At 58.0% G+C, this 12,827-nt stretch overlaps 1 protein-coding gene across 10 annotated transcripts in view; it reads left to right on the top strand.

The window, feature by feature from the left end:
* The window catches only part of IGSF9B (immunoglobulin superfamily member 9B), a 42,563-nt gene that overhangs the window by 17,818 nt on the left and 11,918 nt on the right, over nt 1-12,827 (top strand). For 6 of the 10 annotated variants that reach the window (XM_032133883.1, XM_032133881.1, XM_032133879.1 and 3 more), the window contains exons 10-19: nt 108-224; nt 1,834-1,926; nt 2,030-2,180; nt 2,707-2,830; nt 5,518-5,693; nt 6,242-6,468; nt 7,315-7,399; nt 8,672-8,833; nt 9,555-9,600; nt 10,916-12,547. In XM_032133883.1, the coding sequence (XP_031989774.1) occupies nt 108-224; nt 1,834-1,926; nt 2,030-2,180; nt 2,707-2,830; nt 5,518-5,693; nt 6,242-6,468; nt 7,315-7,399; nt 8,672-8,833; nt 9,555-9,600; nt 10,916-12,547 (2,813 nt within the window). The remainder of the gene's footprint in view (nt 1-107; nt 225-1,833; nt 1,927-2,029; nt 2,181-2,706; nt 2,831-5,517; nt 5,694-6,241; nt 6,469-7,314; nt 7,400-8,671; nt 8,834-9,554; nt 9,601-10,915; nt 12,548-12,827) is intronic. The other 4 variants (XM_032133888.1, XM_032133882.1, XM_032133880.1 and 1 more) reach the window with 3 other exon arrangements.

Raw genomic sequence — 12,827 nt, 5'->3', positions numbered from 1 at the left:
ACGCCTCAAGCTTACCCAGAATGGGGATTGGGTTGGTTTGGAAAAGGCTTGGTTTTGGTGATGGGAGTTTGGGTGGGCTGACTCCTTGTTTTTCCCCTTGGCTGCAGGACCCCCCCTATTTCACGGTGCTACCAGGCTGGGAGTACAGACAGGAGGCAGGGAGGGAGCTGTTGATTCCTTGTGCTGCTGCCGGAGACCCCTTTCCCATCATCGCCTGGAGAAAGGTACCCGGCCTGCCAGACAAATCTGCAGTGCCTTTGGCTTTTGGTGAATATTGCAGACAGAGAAGCCACACTCTGTCCCGGTAAGAACAAACTGCAGGTACAGCTGCTTCGCTTTGGGCTGAGCCACTGCCGTCCTGTCCCGCAGGTGGGTGGGGGAAGCCCGGCTTGTGGCCACCGAGTAATGCTGGGAAACCGACACGGCAGCATCCGCAAAGCTGAAACACTGCCCCTGTCCCAGCCCCCTCCTCTGCCTCGCCAGCACTGCCCACAGGACACCCTCCTCCTTGCCTGGCTCCCAGGTGGTCACCAGCAGGACGTGGCAGTCGTGGCAATGGGATTCTCGCAGCACACACCTCCCGTGGAGGGAGGGGATGTGTCACCACTGCACATCCAGGGGTCTCTTGGCTCTGGACCAGTCAGCACCTGCTCTACTGCCCCGTGACTTCAGAGACCCTGGGAAGAAGCTGTTTTTATGATCCTGAACTGGATATAAGGATTTCAAGATGTCCCTTTTCATAGAGCAGGGTGTGGTAGCACAGCCTGGGAGCAACGAGGGCTTTCCAGTCCTCCTTCCCCTTGTTTCCCACCTTTACTGCTCCCATAGGAAAGCCACTGTACAGGAGAGCTCCTGGGCTCTTTGTCCTGCTGTCAGGAACTTCCTTCCAAGCCTTCCATGCCCTTCTTAGGGCTCTTGAGAGTGAGCTGGGTCCCTGTGTCACCCAGTGGGACCATCCCCAATCCTTGTGGCTTGAACTGCTGGATCTCTGGTCCCTTTTAGCAGCACAAGGAGGACCACGATTTGCACACATTGCAAGTGACCTGCCTAAAGCTTGTTGGCTGTTTAGTCTTTTTCTCCATCTTATTTTTCTTTCCGTGCCCTCACCAGTCTCAGGTTTCTTTCCAATCCCGCTTGTGCCTTCTGGTGGTTCTCTTCACATTGTGGCTCTGGGCTTATCCCCTCCAACTCCAGTTGGGGCTGGCTTGGGCTGGGCTCAGTTTCCCAGTGGCAGAAGCCAACTCCCTCCCTCCCCACCAGCCCACCAGTGCTGACCAGTCTCTTGAAGGACTCCTGGGCTTGGCACTGGTAACCCCATGTGTCCGTGGGCTCCTCTGCTCCTCCTGTTTGGCATCGACCTGTGGGTCCTGGTGTCGATCAGCAGAGTCCCCCACATGAAGAACAGCTGAAGAGGACTCGGGACAACGTGGGATTTGCATAACTTTGGCTGATGGTCATAGATGAGTTGTTACAAGATCCGTCTTTCCGCTCAGCTTGAGAGATTCCAGGCACCTCCATGTACGCCATCCTCCCACATCCCCATGGGGGTTGCTGCCCAGACCTGTGACGTGAAAGATCCTGCCTCTCGTCTGCCGCTGACTGAGGCTGAGGGGCAGTTTGGGCATCTCCTGGGGCAGCCCATGCCTTCCCCATCCCGGGAGGGGGTTTGCTGGGTTGGCCAGTGCCCCTCCCCGCAGCGGTTTCAGCTTTGGATGCCGGAGGTTGAGCCCTGGCGTGGGGCTCGGTGTCCGTGCGAGTGCCGTGGGGTTTCCCGCTTGTGTGTGAGTGCTGAGCAGCAGCCTCCTGACGCATGCCTCTCGCGTTGCCCCCCAGGTCCTCTCGGAAACGGGGGAACCGTCTGCCTTGCCACGACCGGAGAGACCAGATCCCCTGCCGGTGGCCGGCGGTGTCCCCTGGGCCGCGCAGGTAGCTTAGTGACCCCGTCGCCGCCTCGCCCTGCCCCACAACCCGCTGCTGAGTTGTGTTTTTTCTCTCTTTGCCCGGCTCCCCACCCCGCTCCTTGCCCAAGGTAGGGAAGCCCAGCAGGAGCAAGCACAACACGCTGCCCGGCGGGACCCTGCAGATCCGCTCCCTCGGCAAGGACGACCACGGCGAGTGGGAGTGCGTCGCCACCAACATCGTCGCAAGCATTACTGCCAGCACCCACCTGACCGTCGTAGGTACGGGCGGGTGGGGAAGGGGCCTGGGGAGAGCCCCCCCAGGCAAGGCAGGAGTTGGGGATGCTCCCCAGAAGGAGGACTGTGGTGACAGGACGAGGGGGAATGGCTTTAACCTGAGAGACAGTTTGGGATATTGGGAAGAAATTATTCCCTGTGAGGGTGGTGAAGCCCTGGCACAGAAGCTGTGGCTGCCCCATCCCTGGAAGTGTTCAAAGTCACATTGGACAGGGCTTGGAGCAGCCTGGGATAGTGGAAGGTGGCCATGGCTTGAGGGTTTGAGTAGATGTCCCTTGGAAGTTCCTTCCAAGCCAAAGCACTCTACGGTTCTAAGAGCAATGTCTCCTTCAAATGTTATTTCCTGGTGGAGTTGCCTTTCTCTGCGCTGTTATTCTGTCCTGCTGCCATTTCCAGCAGAAATTCCAGTGGCCTCGGCTTGGTGCAAGAGGAGTCCCCTTGGGCCATGGCTTGGGAGAAGACCCCTCCCAGCCCTGGTCCTGCTCCCCTCTAAGCTGTCCCCTCTCCGCAGGGACAAGCCCTCACGCCCCGACCAGCGTGCACGTCGTGGCCGCCATGACCTCAGCCAACGTCTCCTGGGAGCCCGGCTACGACGGTGGATATGAGCAGACTTTCTCAGTTTGGTACGGCCCTCTGTGAGTCATCCTGGCATGCTTTGCTCTCTGCTTCTTTTCCTTCCTAGCCGACCCGAGCTTCGAGCAGCCGGGGGGGGGGAGGAGGGTGGGGAGAGGGTGGCTCTGCGCCCGTGGGCCTTACAGGGCTGAGCTCCCTTGGGGGGTTCCTTGGAGAGATGGGTGGTGGTGATGGTGGGATCATGCAGTTCCCGTGTTTCCTCTCCCTTCTGTGCTGGCCACTGCCTCCGTCTGCCCCAGCAGGTTTTACTCTGCTTGTGGTACACGGGAGACGCTTTGCATTCACGTAGCTGTGCCTCTGGCATCTAATTTCAAGATAAACTGTTTACGAGGCTTAACAGCCAGGGAGAGGATGGAAAATGCAACCTTTAGAGAGTGTGTCCTGGAAGAGCTGTGACTAAGCAGAAACGTTCTCTCCTTGCTCTGTGGCTCCCTGGCGGTGGTTAAATCCCAGCTGAGATCATGACCAGCCCCTGGGAGATTCTGGCACTGGGGCTGAGCCCCTGGGGCTTTGCTCTCGCAGCTCCTGTGTTACCCAGCACCCAAAGCCGGTGGGTGCATCCCACCTTCCTGCAGCAGAGCCAGGCTCAGCCCTGTGCCTTTCCCCTGGGGCAGGGGAGGGAGAAATGTAGCTGCAGCAAGGCTGGGGTTTGCTTTGGGCTCTGCTATTGTCATTTCTTCTGAAGAATCACCCTTGGAAATGTGGAGGGGGTGACGCCTTCGCTTCCCAGGCTTGGGCTGGCATTCTTCAGCCTTTCCTCTTGCTCTCTCATTCTTTCCTTGCCTTAATTTGCCCTGATGGAGACTGCTGATAGAGAGGAGAGAGGGAGATGCTGCCTGTAATGATTTCTGCTCTGCTCCAGCCCGGGGCTGGGTTGTCTGTCTGGAGATGGAAAGAAGGAATGGACTGAGCGGAGGGGGGAAAATGAGGGAGCAAGCTGAGCAGTGCAGACCTTGCTTTGATGAAAATGTCCTTGGGAAGGAGTGGTTAAACCTCTGCTCTGGAGACGTGGCTGCATCAGCAGCTGCTGCTGCTCTTGCTCTGCAACCTGCTCTAGGATTCCTGCCTCCTCGTGGCTCTTCCAGACTCCGCAGGGAGAGAGCAGCCAGCAGGGAAGGGTGTTTGCACCAAGCAAAGTGGGGACTTCGGACAGGGAGGCAGCGACCGTCTTGCCCTGACCCTCGGGGGTGATCCCTGGGGGATGTGCTGTTCCTTGGGACCGGGATTCTGGGACACAGCTGGCTCATGTAGTGCCATCCGGAGTGCCATCCGTGCGTTTTCCTCCCTGCTGTGGTTGTGGGATGCTCAAGCAAAACATGGCTTCATTTCCTCTGGATTCGTGCTCTCCTCCCGCATCTGCGGTTGTTGAGGCTGGAAATGCAAACCCCGCTACCCAGGGATGGCCGGGGCCACCACAGCATTCCAGCTGCGCCACGTCCTCCCTCGGCAAGGGGGTTGTCCTGGTTCAGTGCTGCATTTAGCCTCTGCTTTCCCCACCCTCAGCCCCTCTCCCGTGCGTCCTTGCCCGCAGCAGCGCCAGGGAGGAGGGATGGGAGGACAGTGGGATTAAACACTGCAGGGAAACCTGCCCTGCTGCCTCCGTGGTGGTGGGGGATCCTGGGAGCTGGAGTCCCAGCCAGAGCTGCAGTGATGCAGAGGCTTTCTGAGGCACACGGCACATGCATGGCTCTCCACCGACCTGCTTGTTTCCATGGTTTGCTGCTGCTTCTCTGCCTCACCTTCTGCTCCCTGGACAGCAGCGTTATTTCTCTTTGCTCCATCTTTTCCTGCTGGGTGGATTCACCTGGCTGTGTGCCTGTGGCTGCAGATGTGCCCCCTTACCTGTGCAGGATAGGCCATCTGCACCAATCCTTCCCAAACCCTCTGTGGACACCGCCAAAACCTGCAGCTGAGGGCTTGGACTCCTTAAAGCATCTCTAACACGAGCACCAGTAGTTGCAGTATCGGAGCAGTGCACTGGTGCTGCTTTGGGATGTGGGATCCTGGTGGAATTAATGGCTTGTGGAGGTGGCTACATGCTCCTGGGTGGCACTGGGATGGCTCTGGGAGCATTTTCCACCCTGGGTTTGTGGTTAGACCCCAGCAGAAAGGCTCTGTCCTGCACTCCCTGCCAGTGCCTCGCTGCGCTGCCAAACCCTGAGTGGTGCCCCAGGCTGTGCTGGCAGCCCCCGACTTGTGCAAATGTGGCAGAGATGGGGATTTAGTTAAATGTCTCTCGTGGGATGACATGTACAGGACTACAGCTGAGGGAGAACTTGGCTCTGGCTCAGGAGATGTCGAGGTATAAATGGGAACAGGGCCTGTCTCCTGCGTCAGCCGTTCCCTTTGCAGCACTCACCAAAATGCTCCAGCTCCCACTTTTGCCCATGGGAATCTGGTAGAGATCACGTCAGAGCGGGGCTGTTGGCACTGCTGTTGTCCCTGACCCAGCTCAGGGCAGTGGGGAGAGCTGGTGGCAGTGTCCCTGAGAGCTGGTGGGACACGAGGGGATGGTGGCCTGTGCCAGCTCGTGGGTGGCGAGTGGCTGCCCCACGTCCATCCACATCACTGCTGCCAAATCAAACCATCGCTCGGGAAAGCTCCATTTTTGCATAAGAAGTTAATGCTGCTTCTTTGTTCTCCCTGTCAAAGACACCTTCCCTGAGGATGCTCCCTTTTCTCTCGGCAGGATGAAGAGAGCCCAGTTTGGACCCCATGACTGGCTGTCTCTCCCTGTGCCAGCTGGTTCCAGTTGGCTACTGGTGGATACCTTGGAACCAGAGACTGCTTACCAGTTCAGTGTCTTGGCTCAAAACAAGCTGGGCACCAGCTCCTTCAGTGAGGTGGTCACTGTGAACACTCTAGGTAGGTCCTCCTTGGGAACAAGGGAAGGGCTGGGAAGGGATTTGGGAGGTCTGTGGGGAGAAGGGGGCCTTTGCCTTCCTCCATGTGTCCTGTCTGCTGGAGATGATTGTTATCCAGCCATGCAGGAGATAGTTTGTGAAGGGTCCTGGATGAAGCTTGCAGTCTGTGCTGGATGCAGGAGGCTCTGGAAGGCTTGTCCTGAGAGCCAGCATGCGAGAGCTGTACTGTGCCAGTCACCTTTCAGATCCTTCCTTAAGTTCAGCTGGGATCAGGAGGAATTAATAGAGCACGAGATACAGCTCAGAGCCCTTGGGAGGAAGCAGGAAGGCCTGGAGTCATGGCCTCATTAGTCCAGTGCCTTTTGAAAATCCACTTTTCTATTTCTGTGATAAGAGACCAGATTCCCGAGACGTGCCCTAAACTCCTGGAATGTGGGAACCACCTCTGTGGCCCTTCTGCTGCTGCTGTGGGCACGAGTGGGAGAGGATCTTCTGTGCTTTGCCTGCCCCATCTGAAAAGTGTCCCTGTCCCTTCTGCTCTGTCCCCAGCATTCCCTGTAACAACTCCAGAGCCTCTGGTGTTGGTTACCCCACCGAGGTGCCTAACAGCCAACCGGACACAGCAAGGCGTCCTCCTGTCGTGGCTCCCTCCTGCCAACCACAGCTTCCCCATCGACCGCTACATCATGGAATTCCGCGTGGCGGAGAAGTGGGAGATCCTGGATGATGGCATCCCGGGCTCCGAGAACGAGTTCTTTGCCAAGGACTTGTCCCAGGTGAGCAGGGGCTGCCCGCACCGTACCCAGCTCAAGGATCTTTTCCAGCCTTCATGGTTCTGTAACAATATTGACACCATCTGCTGCAGCTCCGGGGAAGTTTTGGGGTGGCTCAATCCCTGAGCTGGGATCCTCGAGGAGCTGGGCAAGTGTTGGAAAAGATAGAACATTTAAATAATTTTAGTTAATGGCTCTAAGTAATCATAATCAATATACGTATAAATTATAAATAGTGTGTTATTGTTCCATTACTCTTAGCCAGCATTTGGCAAAGTTGTCGTGAGCTACTTCTGTAGGAGCACAGCTTGAGAAATGACTGAGAAACTTAAAGTTTTGAGAAAGTCACTCTGATATGATTCAATGAGCAAAGCCTGGGAGAGCAAGATAAATTGTTGAGGTTGGAATGTAAGATTTATGGACCACAAGGACATTTTGCAGAAAGCAGAAGATAAAGAGACTAACAAAGTCTCAATATACATTGGAAAGTCCCTACAGGAGGAAAAAGATACCAAAAATATGCACTAATTAGCATAAGAAGCGAGAAATCAATAACCAATAGAGGATAGAATACTAATTAATGAAAGAGATTTGTGTAATTTAGAGCCAATGAACAATAATTTTTGTTTGATGAGAACGTATAAAGAGATGAAAAAGTTTTGTATCTGTGTCTGGGTGGAGGCCAGAAGTTTATTGGCCCCACACCCCTGGCCAAGGATAAAAGCCTGACCTGCTAACATTAAAAAGGTGATGTTAGAGGGTTTTATTTATCCTGGGGATGTTGGAAGATCTGGCGAGACGAGGCTGGAGGCTGTGTGAGGGCCCTGACGGGTGTGTTTGGTGTTCCAGGACACCTGGTACGAGTTCCGTGTGCTGGCGGTCATGCAGGATCTCATCAGCGAACCCAGCAACGTCGCTGGCGTGTCCAGTACAGGTGAGGGCTGGCTCCTCTTCTCCCCCCGGCTGTGGGGCTGTGAGCTGGGCTGAGGGGGGCTGCAGGGCTCTGATGGATGTCCTGAACACGGCGCTGCCTCCCGATGGGAGCAGGCGAGGACAAATCCCCGGAGCACGGCGCTGCCGGGTGCTGCAGAGCCCAGCACAGCCCGGCTCTGCGGTGAGCCCGGAGAACAAAGCTCCGAGCGGGCACTGCGCAGCCTGGAAACGGGAATGAAAGGTGGAGAGAGGGAAACGTAGCGCTGCAGTGCAGAGTCCACAGGGAAAAGAGCTTTGCAAGCGGGAGACTGCAACGCGCTGCAGTTCGTGCGTGTTCCCTGCACATCCAGCTCGGAGGATGCTCCCCGAGCCGAGGGGCAGGCGGAGGAGGGTGGTGACGGCGCTGGGGAAGGCGAGGGCAGCAGGAAGGGATGGGGATGCGGCGAGCCTGGATTTTCTGGCTCTCGTGGAAGAGCCGGCTCTGCCGTGCTGCGATGCAGCGGTCTCTCTCTGCCCCCAAGTGGTGCCGGTGTGGTGAGGAGAGCTTGCTGCAGCCTCCCTGCTCGCTGCCCTTGCTCCTCACGCCCAGTTTTTCTGATGGGGTTTGGCAGGTGCCCGGCCCCAGGCAGCTGCTCTGCCGTGCTCCGTGCGGGAACGTGCTGATCCTGGACGTGGCACACGGCAGGAGCACCGAGCTGTGCAGGGTGCACATCTGCCCGTGCCCACGGCCGAGGTCTGCTGGGGGTTCACATGTGCTCCTGGTTAGCGAAGGGTGACAAAAGGGCCCCGTGTTCATTGGAAAGCTGAAATGAAGCACTGACAGAAGAGGTTGAAATACCTTGTGCTGCTGCAGCAGGTTGTTCAGCCAGGAGGTGACTGCAGGTTTGCTGAAGTTGTGTGTGTTTAGACATAAATACGTATTTGTTTGGTGTGGAGGCTTCTTCCCTGGGTGTCCATCAGCTAACACAGAAAGGTTCATCAGGTTGCTTTGGGCAACCTGGTCTAGTTGAAGATGTCCCTGCTTATTTCAGGGGGGTTGGACTAGATGGCTTTTAACAGCCCTTTCCAACCCAAACTATCTTATGATTCTGTGATCTGGTGTGAGATCACTAAACCCCTGGGTCCTGCAGCAGTGCTGATTGCTCTCCCTGGGTGGGCTGGCTTGGAAGCAGGCTCTTTGCAGAGATTATCCTTGCTGGAGACTATCCGCACTCTGGCAGCTCCCTGGGGAAGGCAGCAGGTGTAACACTGAGTTGTTGTGTTTTTCCCCCAGACGTTTTCCCTCAGCCTGACCTGACGGACGAGGGCCTAGCCCGCCCGGTGCTGGCTGGCATCGTTGCCACCATCTGCTTCCTGGCTGCTGCCATCCTCTTCAGCACACTCGCCGCCTGCTTCGTCAACAAGCAACGCAAACGCAAGCTCAAGCGCAAGAAAGGTGAGTCCATTCCCGGTGTGCTTCCTCCCTCCTTCCTGTCTCCTCCTCGCTTGTCCCCCCTGGTTGCATTGTGGTCGTAACCTTCTTCCCTGTCTGTCTCTTCTTCGTCCGTGCGCGTCCTCAGGTGAAGCCCTGACTTCCTCCCTCGGCTGTGCCTGAAAGTGCCCGTGGTCGGGAGCGGGAGAGGCAGGGTGGGTGAAGAGGCGCCAGAGAAACTAGCCTGGGAATTCCGAGGGAGCTCTCCCACGTGGTGATAACTCCTAGAGCCGGGGTTTAGGGCTGGGCTGTCCTCTGGGACGCAGACGGGGGAGCACCGCTCACTTCCTCCAGGTCCCCCCAGAGCTGGGCTCTCCAGCTGCTCCCAGCCCGGAGCAGGCAGTGCTGGGCTAGAGAAGACCCCAAAGGAGACCCTGCTGCTCTGCTTCCTGAAAGCTGGGACTGCAGCCTCCGTGCAGGAACGGCTGGTAGGGAAAGGGGCGGCTGGGGAGCTGGAGAGGGCAGGGAAGCGGCTCCGTCTCCTCCAGCCTGCGGGGCTGCGGCAGCAGGACGGGCAGGACCCTGTGACGGGAGCTGTTTGTTGTCAGCAACCATTAAAGCACTGGAGCAATGAAACCTTGGCCTCTTGTTGAGTGTCTTTTGTTGTCTTGATGTTGAGTCTTGTCTCTGTCGTGTTGCGCCTCCTCAGCGTTCTCTCTTCTTTCCCCTTTTTATTCTCTTCCAGACCCTCCTCTCTCGATAACCCACTGCAGGAAGAGTTTGGAGTCCCCGTAAGTATCTGTCCTAGCTGCGGCACCAGGCTGTGGGGTCTTCAAGGTGCCTCCTTCCTACATTGCAAAGCTCAGATGGAAATACCTCATCCCTATTTGGCTGCTCCTGATGAGTCGTTTTCGGGTGTTCCCTGAACTTTTGGGGGCACAGCAGTTCACAAGAGACAAATGGGCTTTGGAGCAGAAAGCAGCAGGGACAGATGCAGCAAACAGAGCTAAGAGATGACCCCACTGGATCTGTGCACATTTCCAAAGCTGGAGTTGGCTGGTGGAACTCAATTCCACACCAGTTGGAAGGGGCTCCTTAGGAGAAGGACTAGCCTGCTGCATATGGAGTCCTTCCTGCCAGCTCGCTGTAGTTTTTGAGTCATTCTCTGTTGGCTCTGTTTTTCTCCTGGGAAATTCATCTTTTCTCCTGAAGAGTGCCCTGCTGAAGCCTCTTTCCACATGTGCCCAAAGGTGGTGGATCGTGGTGCTGCAGTAGCCACAGCTCCTTGCAGAGCCCATCAAAAGCATGCGTAGCTGTAAACCAGCAGGAGCATCTTCCCGGTGGGAGTGCAAGAGTCTGGGATGTGGACACCTCATACTTTGGCTCCTGGACTGTTGCAAAATGTCCCGGTGCTGGTGGATCTGAATCTCACTTGTTTTCAGTTCATCCATTGCACTGAAATAACCTGTCTCTGTTGGATCTGCTGTCTTTGCCTCTCAATCCGGTTTGTCTGAGGCTTTCTGGATAGGGATGAGGGAACTGTTCTGGTGCTCGCTGCCTTTTGAGGTGCTCAGCCTAAAGTCTGAGTGTTGAGAATGGGAGAAAGAGTTGGTCTGAAATGATCTGTCAGCATCTCCAAGTGAGATGCTGAGTTCTGTGGGAGGAGACATTTGCCTGATGTCCCTCTTCTCAGGGCCTTTCCTGGGCATGGATACCTCAGGTGAACATAGGAAACCTCAGAAAGAGATGGAAGCGAGCTCTGGATGTGTCTTTTGTCCCTGTGGGGTTGTGGAGCTCATTGCAAGGTGTAGATGGAGCTTGTTGCGAGGTGCTGGGGTGTTGGTGGAGCTTATTGCAAGGTGTTGGTGTGAGCTTTCTGCCCTGAGTGTTCCGAGCTGCCCTCCCAAGGAGCAGGGATGTTGTGCACTGCTGCTGGCCAGACTCTGCCATCCTGGTTAGCCCCTGCCAGTTTCTCCCAGCGGTTCCACTTTTGAGAGCTGGTAGCACTTTGTTTTCTGGATCCAGAGTTGTTCTTCTGGGCGAGAAGGCCTCCTTTCTGCTCCAGGTGACGGTCCCCTCTCTCGGTTTTTCTCCCCTGTGGTCCAGGTTGTCTTCCGGCAAGGTGAGTCCTGAGAGCATCCGCACACTCCGTCCCCCCTCGGAGTCCTCTGACGACCAGGGCCCGCAGGCCAAGCGGATGCTGAGCCCCACCAAGGAGAAGGAGCTCTCCCTTTACAAGAAGACCAAACGAGCCATCAGCAGCAAGAAGTACAGCGTCTCCAAGGCGGAGGCCGAAGCCGAGGCCACCACCCCGATCGAGCTCATCAGCCGCGGGCCGGATGGACGCTTCGTCATGGACCCGGCGGAGATGGAGCCCTCCCTGAAGACACGGCGGATCGAGGGCTTCCCCTTCGTGGAGGAGACGGACATGTACCCCGAGTTCAGGCAGTCGGACGAGGAGAACGATGACCCCGTCGTCCCCACCTCTGTGACCGCCCTGAAAGCCCAGCTCACCCCTCTCTCCTCCAGCCAGGAGTCCTACCTTCAGCCACCAGCATACAGCCCCCGGTTCCACCGGGCGTTGGAGGGTCCCGGCACCCTGCAGGCCACTGGCCAGGCCCGCCCACCGGCCCCCCGGGCTTTCCACCACCAGTTTTACGGTTACCTCAGCAGCAGCAGCCCCGGGGAGGTGGACCCACCGCCCTTCTACATGCCAGAAGTCAGCCCACTGAGCTCGGTCATGTCCTCCCCGCCGCTGCCCCCCGAGGGGCCCTTCGGACACCCCACCATCCCCGAGGAGAACGGGGAGAATGCCTCCAACAGCACGCTGCCCCTGGCCCAGACCCCCACGGGGGGCCGGTCCCCCGAGCCCTGGGGCAGGGCCGAGTTCCCCTTTGGCAGCCTGGAGCTGGCCCCCGCGCCGTTCCCCCACCAGCTCCAGCCCTGCGAGGCAGCCGAGGGCTCCCAGCCCACGGGCTGCCTTCCTCGGGGGCCGCCCCCCTCCTCCCTCCAGGTGGTCCCCGCGTCCTACTCGGGCATCCTGCCCCTGGAGGCACCAAAGAGCTGGACCGGCAAGTCACCGGGCAGGGGTCAATCCTCCGTGCCCACTACCACCAAGTGGCAGGACAAACCTATGCAACCCATGGGATGTCAAGGGCAGCTAAGACATACCAGCCAAGGTATGGGCATACCCGTGTTGCCTTACCACGAACCGTCCGAGCCCGTCGGCCCCAGCGGCACAAGCACATTCAGCCTGGACACCAGGTGGTACGAGCCCCAACCCCGACCTCGGCCCAGCCCTCGGCAGGTCAGGAGGGCTGAGCCCAGTTTACATCAGGTGGTGCTACAACCTTCAAGGCTTTCTCCTCTGACCCAAAGTCCCCTGAGCTCCCGCAACAGCTCCCCGGAGCTGACCGCCCGCGCCCGGCCCCGCCCGGGGCTCATCCAGCAGGCGGAGGTGTCGGAGATCACGCTGCAGCCGCCCGCGGCCGTCAGCTTCTCCCGCAAATCCACGCCGTCCTCCACGGGATCTCCGGCGCCAAGCAGCCGCGGGGACAGCCCCAGCTTCCGACCGACCACCGCCTTCACCCCCGTGGGCACCGGCTTCTCCAACTCCCAGGGCTCCTCCCTGCCCGTGGACACCATGGATGTTTTTGGAGACATCCCTTCTCCGAGGAGGGCTGGCGAGGAGATTCTCCAACCGGAGCCGACATCCACCACCACGGTAGCCGCCACGGGGTAAGTGCGTGAGCCCCGTGGTGACCCCCCCGCCCCCTTCCTGGCTTCCCCCACCCTGCCTCACCCACTCCCTCTGATTCCCTCCCTGCCATCACCATCCCAACTGGTAGGGTCTTTCTGGGCACGCTGCAGCATCCCTTTTGGAGACGGCGTCCCGCGGGCTTTGCTAGGCAGAGGCTGGTGCCACGGGCATGGGTTGCATGGCCGCTGCCCGAGAGCGCTGGGTTTTAGGCAGGCGACCTTCCCGGTCCCTTGGGAATCTGGGAGCGCCGTGACTCGG

This window comes from Corvus moneduloides, chromosome 25 (assembly GCF_009650955.1).
Source record: "Corvus moneduloides isolate bCorMon1 chromosome 25, bCorMon1.pri, whole genome shotgun sequence".
Taxonomy (NCBI): Eukaryota; Metazoa; Chordata; class Aves; order Passeriformes; family Corvidae; genus Corvus; species Corvus moneduloides.
The sequence above is the reverse complement of the archived record's forward strand: the minus strand, read 5'-3'. Positions and strand labels throughout refer to the sequence as shown.